The sequence below is a fragment of the Gouania willdenowi genome, chromosome 9 (genome assembly GCF_900634775.1).
Source record: "Gouania willdenowi chromosome 9, fGouWil2.1, whole genome shotgun sequence".
NCBI lineage: Eukaryota > Metazoa > Chordata > Actinopteri > Blenniiformes > Gobiesocidae > Gouania > Gouania willdenowi.
In genome coordinates, this window is record NC_041052.1 from 42936049 (window position 1) to 42951324 (window position 15276).

At 38.0% G+C, this 15276-nt stretch overlaps 1 protein-coding gene across 2 annotated transcripts in view; it reads right to left on the reverse strand.

Annotated features, from left to right (window-relative positions):
• The window catches only part of LOC114470330 (ral guanine nucleotide dissociation stimulator-like), a 42241-nt gene that overhangs the window by 15152 nt on the left and 11813 nt on the right, over positions 1 to 15276 (reverse strand). The window contains exons 1-8 of one of the 2 annotated variants that reach the window (XM_028458482.1): positions 14160 to 14420; positions 8676 to 8980; positions 5410 to 5484; positions 3947 to 4140; positions 1671 to 1795; positions 798 to 1013; positions 617 to 720; positions 466 to 550 (exon numbers count right to left, since the gene is read on the reverse strand). In XM_028458482.1, coding sequence (XP_028314283.1) covers positions 466 to 550; positions 617 to 720; positions 798 to 1013; positions 1671 to 1795; positions 3947 to 4140; positions 5410 to 5484; positions 8676 to 8980; positions 14160 to 14345 — 1290 coding nt within the window. In that variant the 5' untranslated portion in view covers positions 14346 to 14420. Of the gene's footprint in view, positions 1 to 465; positions 551 to 616; positions 721 to 797; positions 1014 to 1670; positions 1796 to 3946; positions 4141 to 5409; positions 5485 to 8675; positions 8981 to 14159; positions 14421 to 15276 lie in introns of those variants that run through there. The other variant, XM_028458483.1, reaches the window with a different exon arrangement.

Here is a 15276-nt window from a genome sequence, read left to right on the forward strand (position 1 = left end):
CACACACACACACACACACACTATAGTCCAGAATATGGATCACATTGTCTGTGTATTTATTAATCCACTAATAATAAACTCTAGTTTTAAAGCAGACATCTGAAAAGGCAGCAGCATCTATACACAGTTATCTATCAGCTGTTTGCTGTGACTGCAGCTGATTAGACGGAACTGGAAGCGGGGGAGGGGCAGACGATGACATAGTGACATGATATTATTCTTGAAAAAGTAGATTTTACATAATACCCCCCTTTAAGTATCAGTTTAATCAAATAGTTGTTAAAAAAAGCCCAGTTTATCAAACTATCAGTGCTGTGTTCAACCATATTATAAATGCTCCTTTAGTTGCTGACTCACAGTTAAAGAAATACCAAAAACACAGATTTATAATGTCAGGCATGACTTGCATACACCAATAGTTTATAAAAAGCATAGTTGAGCATTAAAATAAGAAGTATATCTCACCTTTACCAGCAGCTCTCTGCTCAGGGAATAGTTGTTGTCATCAGAGAAGATCTCAGAAAGCTCACGGAATGTACGGAAACTTTCTCTGTGGGAAGAAGTTTAGGATGTTTGATAAAAGAATACATAAATATAAGTGATTGAGTCTTATTACCGTGTCACTTCCTCCCAGGTCCTCTTCAGGCGATGGATGGCGTTACACTGCAGAGCAGAAAGTATCGCTCGCAACGATGAGAAGTTCTTTAGGATCCGACATTCCTGAAAGTCAGAATCACACTTTAGCGCACTAGCTAATGACTTTTCATTTCTTTAAACGCGAGGCGGAGCAAACTGACCCGAGCCACATCGATCCACCTCTCCAGGAGCCGAGCTCTCTGATTGGCCTTCAGCGCTGGGTTGCTCAGACACGTTGTAATGACACAGTTGGTCACTGAGTTAAACTGAGCCACAGTGGCTCTGATGGTGGGGGCCAGATGCTCTTTACCCTTCTTATCACGCTGAGACCAAATACCACCCAAGCAGTGATAAGGCACCACCTTTTTAAACAGGTCCTGAGGAATAGATTAGTAATAATATTAATATTAATAATGAGGTCAATGCTCATCATTCCATGTCTTTTAGTTTTCATAACAGTCAGAAAAGCAAACAATTTGATTTTTATTTATTTAATTCAAACAAACGAACACAAAAATAGATTAAAAAATAAATCTAACAGAAAACTTGACCTGATAACCTGATAATACTGATTTTTTTTACGTTATGTCTGTTCACTGAGTAATCATCGATAACCACATAGATTACTCCTAAATGTTTCTCATTTTTTTGTCTATATTAAACTTTGTAACAACTTTAGAAAAAAAAACTTTAAAAATGAATTCTGAATGATTTTATTCTTCTTAAAGTGGGTAAAAAAGCTCAAACACTACAAATACCAGGCCTATATATTCATCACAAGTGACCTGCCATGTACTGTACAATACTCCTGTTGTTTCTAAAACTAATGAAGACATTAGGCTGTTTCTAATGAATGGACTGTTAATGCAGTTTACTGATATTATATGATTATATGATTCTCACACACATCCATCATGGTGAGAGAGAAAACTAGAACATATGACATACTGCAACCAGAAGTTAGCTAACACACTCAGTGATGCATTCAGGGGCCGTCTCTCTGATTAACAATGTTACCATGGTAACATGCTCACCGCGTCCATGAGCGTGAACTGCTCTCCCACCATGATGGGGTCAAATGACAGGAAACTGAAAGCAGGAAGTTCGTCCTCAAAGCCGCTCTCCTCCTGCGTGGCAAAGGGACAGCCCATGTGTTCACCTGGATACACACACACACACACACACACACACACACATGTACAGTAACAGTACAGTAACAAACTCATTCAAGTTTCTTACAATACTTCAGTCTTACTCTACTACATTTCATTGTTAAAAAAAACAAACGTTTACTCCTTTACTTTTATTTTTGCCACCTCGTTACAAATTAAAATATGAACATAATTAATCTGGAATGGGCGTGTCTGAGAGCATGAAAAGAACAACTTCTGGTTTGGAGCGGATTGGAGGTCACGGTAAGAATGGGATGCCCGGGGAAAGCGGAGATCAAGATGCTGATTCAGCAGTTACCGTTACTAGGGCGACCACGTTCAGAGGAAATCGTTACACACGAGGCAGAGAAAAGAGACTAAAGTCCAGGATGGATAAAATGACAGCACATACTGGAAGATCCTCCTCCTTTACTTTTCATACTTAAGTATTTTATTTCATAAGATACTTTTGATACTTAAAGGTACATCGTGGACTTTTTGACCTAAAGAGTTATTTTAAATGATTCCTCAGACCAATATACAGCACTGACAGTATCGACGCTGGGCTTCCCTCTTCAAATACCAACTATGTAAGTTTGGAGGAGACGGACCGTCTTTGGCCAGGTCATGTGACCTTGAGAACGCCTGGAGAACGTATCACTTTAGGAGGGGGGCGGCGGCGACTGCTCCTCCAGCCCATAGACTGTAGCGAGCCCAGGCCCACTTCACACCCCCGCCCTTAGAGCCAATCCTTTTCCAGAAGTTCCAGGTCAACATACACAATGAAACAACAATGGAGGACGGCCTTTAAGTACATTTAATGTGAGCCATTTTTAGATTTTTACTCTAGTGATTTTCTAATGGGGGACTTTCACTTTCACCAAAGTCATGTTCAGTTAATGTATTTGTACTTTTACTTAGTTATTTTTGTCAGGTACTTTATACACTTCTGGTAAAAACACAGTAAATTAAAACTGGATGTTAGGCTGCTGGAATGGGAAAAAACATTTAGAAACAGTAGAAAATCTGCTTTGGTTATTAGATCAATGGCACATTCACACCAAATGCGTCCAAAGCGTCAACAGCGTCAGGTTTACATTGGCAATATGAGGTGGACATGCTTCTAGGGAGCGTCAGAGGTCCCGCTGCGCATCCAACACCTCCTGTGCAGCGCGTTTTGAAGCTTTTGATGCGGTGGACACTGTGCGTTTTGAGATTTAAAACTTTTGACGTGCGTCCAACACCTCCAACGCGGCCGATGCTGGAGTTGGGATTGTTGAACATTTGGGACATATCACGGCGTGTTGACGAATCAGGAGTATTCCCCCAGTATTCAGAAAAAAACACTAACACCGACAGATGGACAGGGTCTTCTACTGGAATAGAGCGTCTATAGTTGGGGTCCTGGTAGGAGATGTGAGCGCTGATGTGGGTCAGCAGGTCGTCAAACTGGGCACGGGAGAGATGGAAGTAGTGCTGAAAGTGACTCTCGTCCAATCACAGCTCTGGTGAATCCAGAAACGACGCAGAGGCTCAAATAAAGCCAAGTCACTCTCTGGATAACGTAGAGCTGATGAACGGGAGTCAGAGGGGGCGTGTTCAGCAAGGAACTCCAACTTTATTCTCCATCCACCCACACTTCTCTATAACCCTCTGACATCACAGTGAACACGCTGAGTCACACCTAAATACATCTGACCAGAAACACCACCTTCTAAACACAATGTTCCACCACTTCACAGTCACTGGGTGAATTATTAACATAACTGATCACCATAATATCATCCATTGTATGAACACCACCGGCAACAGAGAGGCCCCTCCCCTAAATGTACTCTCTTCCCAACTTGTTTGGACGTGCGTCCAGAGCATCTTTGACGCTGGTGACAAGCGTCTGATTCAATGAGCACAAGCATCCAACTACGGGCGTGAGACACGATTTTGACGCCCCAAACGCATTTGGTGTGAACGTACCATAATTTCCCTCTGTTTACATTAGGATATGTAATGTATGCACATAATGAAATAATATTTGTTTATGTTGATAGGCTGACATTATTGCTATAGTTAAAAGAACTGTGAATGTGTACAAATGTGCTCATATTTGCTATATATTTCCTTTAATATCTTCTCTATATTTATGATATAGATCTTCCTACCATCAGGGTCAGGCTCACAGTGCAGGCGGCGATGGAAGTGGGCCAGCAGGTTGCGAGCACGACGCTCCAGGTCAGACCCAGGAAAGTGAAGGTGAAGGTAGGACAGGAGCTGGTGCAGACAGTCGTGGTTTGGAGGATTCCAGAAGTCCTCAGAGTACTGATCAAGCCACGCCCCCAGGATGGATGACACAGTGCTGAAATAATAGTGAATAACGTACAAACACATTATTTTCTAATACAAAGAAAACACTTTGAAACACTATATATGAACATTATTAAAAATGAACAAGTAGTAGATATTAAGGATGGGACGATATATTGTGGGACAAGATATATCGCAATATCTACCAGGCTCCTCCTCTTTTGGAACCAGCTCCCAGTCTTACTACAGGAGGCTGCTACTCTCTCCACCTTTAAGGCTAAACTTAAAACCTACTTATTTGCTGAAGCGTATAACGTATAATAGCGTTAACCTCACCACTAGTGCAGACATGGGCTCATCTATAAATGATCACATTTACAGTCCTTAGAGTCACTGTTAGCTTATCAATAAACAGGTGTTATATTTATAATAAGTGCTGACTAGGCACTGGGAGTGAGGTCTAAGGCCAACACATGATGACTTGATAATAATGTATCATGTTTTTCTGCAGTCAGTGTCTTCTCCTCGTTCTTCTCTCTCTGCTCTGTTTCAGGTGAAGCTGATGATGTCACTTCCTGATCTGTGGTTCACGGCTCAACTAGTCTGGAACACTCTGATGTTCTATCTCTCTATCATGTTCTGTTGGTCCTTCTGTCTACTAACCACAACCAGTCCACGCAGATGGCTGCCACCTCTGAACCTGGTTCATGTAGATCTTGTTGGGTTTTTTTTTCTTATTATGAATTTTATATTTTGATAAGTGCATTGAGATGACTTCTGTAAATTGCGCTATACAAATTAAGTTGAATTGAAATTGAATTGAATATTAAAATGTGGTTTCCTATCTTCTTCAGTTAATTTACATTTCAAGTATAATGTTTGTGTAGATATCAAAGTATCCTGTGTCATAGCTACATGTGAGATTTTTTTTCAAATATTCGGTTTACTGATTAATTAAATAGAGATTATTATTATTATTATTATTATTATTATTAATAATAATAATCTAAGATTATTAGTATGAACATTATTAAACTGTAATAATGCACACACCTATACTACTACATTATCTTATTACGCTCACTTCTAAGATTAAGCCTGTGGGTCTGTACTACGAAGCTGGATAAACATATCCAGAATCTTTCCGTTAGCGGGCTAGGCTAACCTAAACATTCACAATCTCAGGCCAGTTGTGCTGTAAAGAGCTGGTTTTTCAACATGTACTGTAGATAGCAAACATAAGTAAAGTAAAGTAAAGTAAAGTAAAGTAAAGTAAAGCAGGGGTTTGACAGAGAGTTTTAGTTAAACACACAGTTCTTACTTCCTCAGCTCTGTGCAGTCATCTGGGGAAACTCTGTGTGCTGTGGCTCCTGGAACGTTTTGGAGTTTAGCGTACCTGAAAGAAGGAAAAATAGAAGAAAGGAAAATGATTGTCCTGTAATGAGGAAACTTCTATTTAAGGATGAAATGAGTGTTAATATAAATACTTCTATCATTTAGAACAGGGTCTTAGTTTCATCCAGGGCCAAATATGGTTCTGTGTATTTTCTAATGAGTCGAATTGAACAAGAACAGAATTTAACAGCTGTTAGTCAGGGACTGAACCTTTATCTAAAAAACATATTTCTGATCAACTAATGATGGAACATCATCTATTTCACAGAGTTTATTGTAGCTTCACTAATGAACTCATTCATTAAAGGGTCCATATTAAGTTAAATGAAGTTTTCTGTGTTTTAAACATGATAAAGTTCTATTATGGCTTCATAAACATGATCAAAGTGTTTTTATCATTGATTCCATCAATCAATAGTCAGAGGGTGATTTGTTCCTTTCTTACTACAGGGTGAACACGAACACATCGCTGCTATTTAATGACAGGTTTTCACTTTGATGACGAACATGACGCAGCACTGAGCTGGAGAAGCCACGCCTCCAGGAAGCACTCTGCCGTGATTGACATGTAAACAGACACGCCCACAAAGGTGATCATGTCAGCGTCCTTCACACAGTGCTACGTATGTATTTTCTACAGCAGGGGTGGTCAATCCTGGTCCTCTAGAGCCTCTATCCAGCATGTTCTAGATGTTTCCATCTTCCAACACATCTGATGAAATGACCAGGATGGTTATCAGGATTCTGCAGAGCTTGATGATGAGTTCATCAATTGAATGAGGTGTGTTGGAAGAGGGAAACATGTTCTACGGTCTATGTATGTACTGGTGAAGGCCCCGCCCCCATGCTCTGTCATGAGCTCAGCTAGGGAGTGGGTGGGAGGAGGGTGGGCTGTCCTCTGGCCCTATGTCACTGTGCGGGGAGGAGGAAGTCAGTGTCCCGTCTATAGACACGCCCACTCATGAATATTCATAAGTAGGACATTATTCAGCCTGTTTGTGTAAAGTTGGTCAGAAAGTGACTTTTCAGAGGATAAAACTCTGGGAAAATAAACCTTAAATATGATGTTTTTAGAGTTCTTAGAACAAATGGAGATGATGGTGAAAAATAAATAACATGATGTGACCTTTAATCTGTGTGCAACACAGCAGCTGTTAGCGTTTAAAGGCAGATTTCAAATGACTGTCAAAAATTCAGCTGTTAAAACAAAAATACACAAATTTCATCTAGATTCATGGAGTTGTTGGTTATTTGTGTTTTAACAATGGTTTATTGGCTCCATAAAGTGAAAATGACACTTTTGTATTGAAAAGAGAGAAAAATTTTGTTTTGGAGAGAAATTGTGCATCAAAGAATTTGTTATTTGATGTTTGTTATTTGATGTACTGTAGGCTTCATTTTTCTGTATAAATCATAGAGAACAGAACACTGGACCATAGCACAGGTAAACAATGACTTTAAATATCTCATAAAGTAAGTGTACACACAACAAATAATAATTACAACACTGCACTGCTCACCTAGTTTATTTTAAAATACATTCAATATTCAATGCATATTGTTCGGCTCAAGGTCACTTATAAATAAATGGTTTAATTTTAAATCTATTGACTTTCACTTTCCAAAGTGTAAAGAATAAAAATAAATGTAATAATGTGTAGTTATTGTTACATCATGATTAACTGGGATATATTTCTCTTTTTTAAACAATCTAACACTACAACAGATTATAACCAGCTTTGATCTGAAAGCTGAAAATAATAAACATTTCCTAAACAAGGGTTTTTCAACCCCTGGGCCGTGGCACACTTCAGTGCTGTGACAGATGGTCTGGTATACTGTGGGAAATTTTTTAGTTTCACCTAATTGGTCTAAAAAACATTATTTAAAACTAATGATTGTGTGTAAATATGTCATAGTGCTGCAGAAAGCCCCTCCCCCTCCCACAGACAGACAGCTGCTAATAAAACTACCTTAACTTGTGATATTCATAAAAATATGTTCTGTATATACGGCAAAGTTCACGTGTTAACGTTTCACAATACAGAACAAAATGGAATTATATAAATGTCTTATATATTTCTTTATTATCATTATTATTATATCTATATATATATTATGAGTATAAGACTGGAAAAAAGAAATATGAAAAATCATAATATAGTTTTTGTTATTGTTCATTTGATTCCTATTTAAATGTATAATAATGACTGCAGATTGTTAATTACAGTTTTTATGAGAAAGAATAAATATGAAAGATCATAAAAACGTTTTCTTTGTGTTCCTTTTATTCCTGTTCTACACACTGTGATAATAATGACTGTATAATATACAGTCATTATATTATAATGACTGTATAATATAAGCTGCAAAGTCTCACTTTTAACATTTTTGGTTGTTGGTTTTTCACTGAAAAGATGAAAATAAAAAGGTTTAAAATCACTGTGTGATGGTGTGTATTTCTAGTGTGATGGTGTGTATTTCTAGTGTGATGGTGTGTATTTATAGTGTGATGGTGTGTATTTATAGTGTGATGGTGTGTATTTCTAGTGTGATGGTGTGTATTTATAGTGTGATGGTGTGTATTTATAGTGTGATGGTGTGTATTTCTAGTGTGATGGTGTGTATTTACAGTGTGATGGTGTGTATTTCTAGTGTGATGGTGTGTATTTCTAGTGTGATGGTGTGTATTTATAGTGTGATGGTGTGTATTTACAGTATAGTGTGATGGTGTGTATTTCTAGTGTGATGGTGTGTATTTCTAGTGTGATGGTGTGTATTTCTAGTGTGATGGTGTGTATTTCTAGTGTGATGGTGTGTATTTCTAGTGTGATGGTGTGTATTTATAGTGTGATGGTGTGTATTTCTAGTGTGATGGTGTGTATTTCTAGTGTGATGGTGTGTATTTCTAGTGTGATGGTGTGTATTTCTAGTGTGATGGTGTGTATTTCTAGTGTGATGGTGTGTATTTATAGTGTGATGGTGTGTATTTCTAGTGTGATGGTGTGTATTTCTAGTGTGATGGTGTGTATTTATAGTGTGATGGTGTATATTTCTAGTGTGATGGTGTGTATTTATAGTGTGATGGTGTGTATTTATAGTGTGATGGTGTGTATTTATAGTGTGATGGTGTGTATTTATAGTGTGATGGTGTGTATTTATAGTGTGATGGTGTGTATTTATAGTGTGTACCTGTTGAGCAGGAGGTCCAGCACCTGCCTGGTGGTGGTGAAGGAGCGGTAGGTGCAGAGGAAGATGGTGACGTAGGTGGAGTCTTTACCCCTGAACGCTGACACCATGTACTCCACCAGCCTCTCCAGCGTACCAGCCTTAATAGTTCTTACTTTACAGGTCTCATAGAGGCTGAGGGCGGAGTCACTGTCCACACCCAGCCATCGCTGGCCCTTAGTGGACGAATGGTGGAGCTGCATCTTCCTCAGTGTGATGGTGAAGATAGCATCCTCCTCTGCCTCCTCGCCGATCTCCTGCGTTGAGCTCTGGGAACACGACAACACTTTTATTAACTCATTCACTGCCAATGACGTAAATATACGTCAATTGTGTTTTTTGACGGGGGTTGCTAGGAGACAGTGTGAATATCAGGCTTGTACTATGACGTTGTGACCAACTGGTACCATGTAGGTGGCAGCAGAGAGATTAGCCGTGATAGCTGGGGAGGGACAAACCAGGGAAGAGGCAGAAAATGGCGCTACGAGAAAAGACGGTGAAGCTAACAGTAGCTCACACTCTAGCAGAGAACGTGTGGAACTAAGTGGACTATTGAGAGTGTCACAATCGTGAGTTGAGCGGTGAGACTCAGCATGTCGGGAGGTGGAGGAAGTTGCGTGTGTGCAGTGTGTGTATGTATATATATATATTACTGCTAGTACTGAAACATGTGTAGCTCAGAGCCAGGGTTGGGGTCAATTATAATTGTAATCACGTAATTGGTAATTAATCACAGTTATGATGTAATTATAATTGAAAATGCAATTGCAAAAATGTGTTGCTGTTGTAATCATAATTGAATTGTAATTGAGTTCAGATAATTAACTTTGTAATTGTAATTGACATGAGAATGTTCTAAAAACATTTGAATTAAACAGAAAACTGATGTCAGGGGGAATATAATAATTGTAACTAATTATAATTGGACAAAATGCAGGACAACGTAATAGATGATACATCGAGTATGACAATAAATACATACATTGAATATCTACATCATTTTATTGTGTCACAGGCACCGTGCAGATGTACCTCCTTTAGTATCCCTAACTCTGTTTTCACACGCTCTCTCTTTGTTAACACAAGGAATGGCCCCTCATGCAACCATCTACTCTACATTAATTAATTAATCAAAGATCATTTACTAATTTCACGCATTAACACGGTTGTTATTGTCATAAAACAAACACAGCCAAAGTGACCCACCAACACATTTGAATGGTTTATTTTGTTGCCATGGAGATACTGGAACATCAACGATGTGAAGGGAATCCCTGTGTTCCTTGTGTGGTGATGAAACACGACCGATCATGGTAAGAATGAAGAAAAAACACTTCTTTGCATTTTTCTACGGGACTCCACATCCCACAATGCAATGCGTCAAACTATTCTGAATGTCAACAAACCAAATGTTTACAGTGGAGATTAGTTTCAAGCAGCATATCCAACCTTCTATATTTATTTGTGAGTAAATCATCTTTGATTTATTGATCAATGAAATCTTTATCTGGTAAAAGATTATTGTTTCCGATGTATTTATCAAGCAAGCGTTACTATCAATACCTCATTATTATATTTATGATGACGGACAAAAAAATTATGAAAAACCAAGTCCAAAGTGCCATTAGAAGTGACGTCAATACATTTGGGGTTGTTTTTCTTTCTTTTTCTCCACTCGTCTTATTTCAATGTTTATCTTTGACACAGATTGAAAATAAAAAAGTAAAACTCCACTTTAGTGCAGAGGTGTGTTCCATAAAGGAGGTTTAACAAACTCTGAGTCTATCCATAAACTCTAGGTCAACATACCCTCCATGGTAAACTCTGTGTATCTGATTCATTACAGCTGGTATGAAGTGGATCAATCAACCCTGAGTATGTAAACCTTGGGTTACTGATGTGCACATGCCTGATAAAAAGCCATCATCAATGGATCAAAGATGACTTCAGCTGCCATGACAACCACCCGGAAAATAGTGATTTATTCACCGTAATGGGTGAAATAAGCCTGTGTTTGATGAATATGAGCCTGTTCTAAAGGTGTTCACACTAAACTCACCTTCAGTGACTATAGTCTAATCACCCATAATTAGTCACACTTTATGATCACTTCATCACTTTATCTCTTCAGTGACGTGACGAGCGGTGAATAATAATAATAAAATGTGTCTGAGGAGACGTGTCAGCAGCATAGGATGTCTGCATAGAGAGTCCTCCTGTTACACTGGATATAAACACAGTGACTGATGCTTTAAAAAGTGATGTCACAATTCTACAGATCAAACTGTATTACAGTATAAAAGAACAATTGAGCCTTAAAAGTGTATTAATTTGAATTATCATCTCCTCCTTTATATTATCTACAGCAGGGATGTCCAATTCCTGTCCTCGAGGACCACTATCCAGCATGGCTTAGATGTTTCTCTCTTCCAACACACCTGATTCAAATGATTAGGATCGTTATCAGGCTTCTGCAGAGCTGGATGAGGAGTTGATCATTTGAATCCCTTCGTCGACACATAGTCAGGTACTGGGATCGAACCCCCAACCTCTCAATCAGAAGACGACCCTCTACCACCTGAGCCACGGTTTCTGCATGTTCTAAACCAGTGGTTCTCAAACTTTCATGTATCCCCATTTTTATCTTATTTTGTGTGTTTTTGTGTTGATTGTATTATTTAAATTATTCTCTCTCAGTGTGTGTGTTTTTGGTGTTGTTTTGTGTGTTGCTGCTAATATTTAGTATGATTACCATTTGTAACTAAACAATCTCTCTCAAGCATCACGTACCCCCATTTGAGAATCACTGATCTAAACCAATAACCAGGTCACTGTTTATTGTTACTGAATATTTGCTAAATAAATAAATGCTTCAAAGATCATTAAACTATGAATTATCTGAGATGGCCATAAATCATCATAATAAATATTTCTCTAGTTTATCTAAATGTACTTATTTACTTCATAAGAAATTGACACTTTAAGTAACTATTCAAAGCTTTCTAATGTTCTAAATCACACAAAGTCAATGGTAGAGCTCACTATATACAATATATCCTGATACTAAACAATAAAATATAGATCACAATATCAATAATTACAAATTTCACCTTTACAGGAAATACAATTTATTTCAGTTTTTTAAACTTGCAAAAACAATTAAATGGTAACACACTGTTATTCAAGCACCAAAATCAAAAACACGTGGAATGATTATCATAATAAAACATGATTACAAATATTGATTGGGACATTTTTGGGATTGATATGATAATTGCGCTGTGAAATATTGTGATTTATTGCAGAATAATATTTTTCTTACACACTTAGGACCAAAAATAGCATCAGTGTAACAGTAGAGGCTGTGGTTTGACCTGAACATGAGGATTAAACATTAGGTAACAACAGATTAGATTAGATTATAGAGTGTTCTACACCTGCTTTTATTCACACTATTACTGTATTACTGTAAACACACCGTGTGATTCTAGAAAATACATCTTTCACTTCCTGCTCTCAAACTACAGCCTGAAAAATAAAACAACAGAGAACACACACTGTTAGCGGTTCTCAAACTGTTTGAGTTCTAGTCCCCCTTACTGTATGTCCAACTATTACATTTTACTCAGAATTCTGTGAAAAACATCTATAGATTATAATGATAGAATGAATGAATGATAACACACATTTTAAAGAATCTCATTTAATAAATAAAAACAGCATTTAGTGGCTCGTGAATAAATTTATTTGATAGTTTTTATCATTTCCTGTCACTCCCTCCTGATGTGGAACCAACACTGATCTTTGTGTTTTCAGTTCATCATTTTTATCATTTTGTGTGTTTTGTTGTTGTTTGTCTATGTTTTTTATTATTATTCAGTATATTTCTCTTTTATTTTGTGGATTTTTGTTGTTGTTTTTGTGAATTGTTGGTATTATTCACATTATTCTCTCAGTATGTGTTTTTGGTGTCATTTTATGTTTCACTGTTGATCTTTTGAATATTGATCTGATGAGTCATCGTTTTTCTTGGAACTATGGAATTGATCAGCTGATCACTTAATGCTTTTGATCCAATTGTCTCAATGAGAAGACCAGACGTGACCTGATGGAACGTTTGCAGCTGGATACACGATGGATTTCTGGGACGAGTGGAAGGTCGTGTGCTTGGCTTTACTCTCCGTTTAGGACGTGGAGGATATTTACGTGATTGGAATCATGGCAACAGGAATGCTGCTAATTGGAGCTAGCGGCTAAAGTCTGTGCTACGTTGGCAGCTGTGTCGGGAAGACTGCCAGTCATCTCTGAAGGATGGAGCGATGCACTGAACAAGGGGCTACTTTGGAGCATTTGCATGGAATTAAATCGATCTTGGAAAGGATGGAGAAGATGTTTGATCCACACTATTGGATTTTACAGTGACCAGGACTTTCAGCTACTGAAAAGAATGCTAGCCTGGAACGTAAACAACTCATTATCTCCAATTGGTCTCCCCAACACGCCAGCTCAAGGACGTGTTCAATCTCACCGGGAAGTTTACAGATCTGATGCTCCCCCCCCCCCCCCCCCCCCTCTGTAAAGCACAGAGGAATAAGGTGATTAGTATGATTACTGTATGACACTGTCAGTCCTAAACTAATAGATTATAGTTATGCAGCATGCGTTTTAATAAACATAAAAAGCTATTAAAACGAGAACATTTCTACTAAAAATGATAAGGATGACTGACTGATGAACAGCAGCAAAAAGACTTTGTAACGTCGTCAGTGCTGATGACTCTCAGATAAACAACAGGTAGTAGAGCTGGGTGTCGCCAGTTCCCTCACGATATATAGCGATATTTTAGCCCACGATAACGGTATTATGACAATAATCGATACATCACGTGAAAAGTCATCCACGATACATCACAATATCTGTGTAACTGAAGAAAATCTGAATTTATTGACTGCATTGAATCCATTTCACAGAAATTAAAAAACATTGTCAATCAATTTCATATGAATGACAGCCAAGTAAAACACACACACACACACACACACACACTCCTCACCTATTGTCTGATTGTACTATATATGTACTGCATTATATCTGTGTATCATGTATATATAATGTTTTTGTCATGTCTTGTATGTCTTGATAACGTATAGAGAGATGAAACCTTGTGATATGTTGTCGTATTGATATTTTGGCACAGCCCTAATAGGAAGCACATGCTACATTATAAATGTAAGCAGATATTATAAAGATCAACACATCTTTGTTTATAATAGAAATGATTTAAAAGATATTTAGAACATGTGTTCACACACTGAACACCTCTGTGTAAGGTAATAAAATACTAGAACAATCTATAACACACCAAACATAGCAGTAGTTTCTAGAATCCATCACATATAGAGATCATCCATCCTCATCCATCCTCATCCATCCACCCTGTGGTCTCACCTCCAGTACAGGCAGGTCTGGGTCCAGGTGGGTCAGACTGTGGAGGACCACTGGTCCACTGTCTGCCACCATCTCCAGCCTCACTCCGTCCCAGATACTCCTCACTGTCCATGAGCTATCAAACATTCCTAATAAATGTCCCTGGAAACAGACCATGGATGCTAGCAGCGCTAACTGCTGAGTCATCTACACTGATGGACGCATTATTTAGCTTTAGTTTCCACACACACACACACACACACACACACACACACACACACACACACACACTATAGCTACTGCAGCTTTCAGTAACACAGTGACTCAGACCAGGCTCATCAGAGCTCCGCCCCCTGGGGACGCCCTCTATCTACCATATGACGTCATAAAGTCAGGACGCAGTAGTCCACAGCGACACCTGCTGGCCAAACTACAGTATTTATCATAAAGTAAGGGATCAACAATGTGTTTCATTGATGAATTATTGATGTGAAGCTATGACAGTTTTAACATGTTGTCAAATACAGTATTAAGTGTCTGACTGTGTAATAATAATAATTAAAACCTCTTAAATTCTCTTTTGAAAGAGTGTTAGAAATACCAAGATAATATAATACTAAGATTTGTACTAAAGACAACTGATATTACTGAAGGCTGACTCAGTCAGAAACACATTTTGAAAGGATTTTATAGAAATGTATTTAGTTGTCATTAATCTTACAACCTATTAACTAACACATCTAAACACTATGGACTCATGTTATTGATTTAAACCTATAGAAACACATACTGTACATCTCATGTAAACATGATTCCTGCGTTGTTGGCTCAGATGGGGGCGGGGTCTATGTTAGGACATCCTCAGGTATCAGATAAACCTCTGTCATTAATCAGACCAAACTGACTCATGACTCAGCAAAACCTCTGTCAGATAAAAAGGCTTCAAAATAAAAGTCATCAGACTCCATGACCTCAGGCCGTAAAACATGACATGGCATTTTATTTTGAAGGAACCAGAAGTCCACATGACGGAGTAAATTGAAGAGCCTTCTTTGCTTTTATTCTTTTAAAGTTAATAAATAAATAATAATAATAATAATAATAATAAATACATAGTAAATGAAAAAATGATATACCT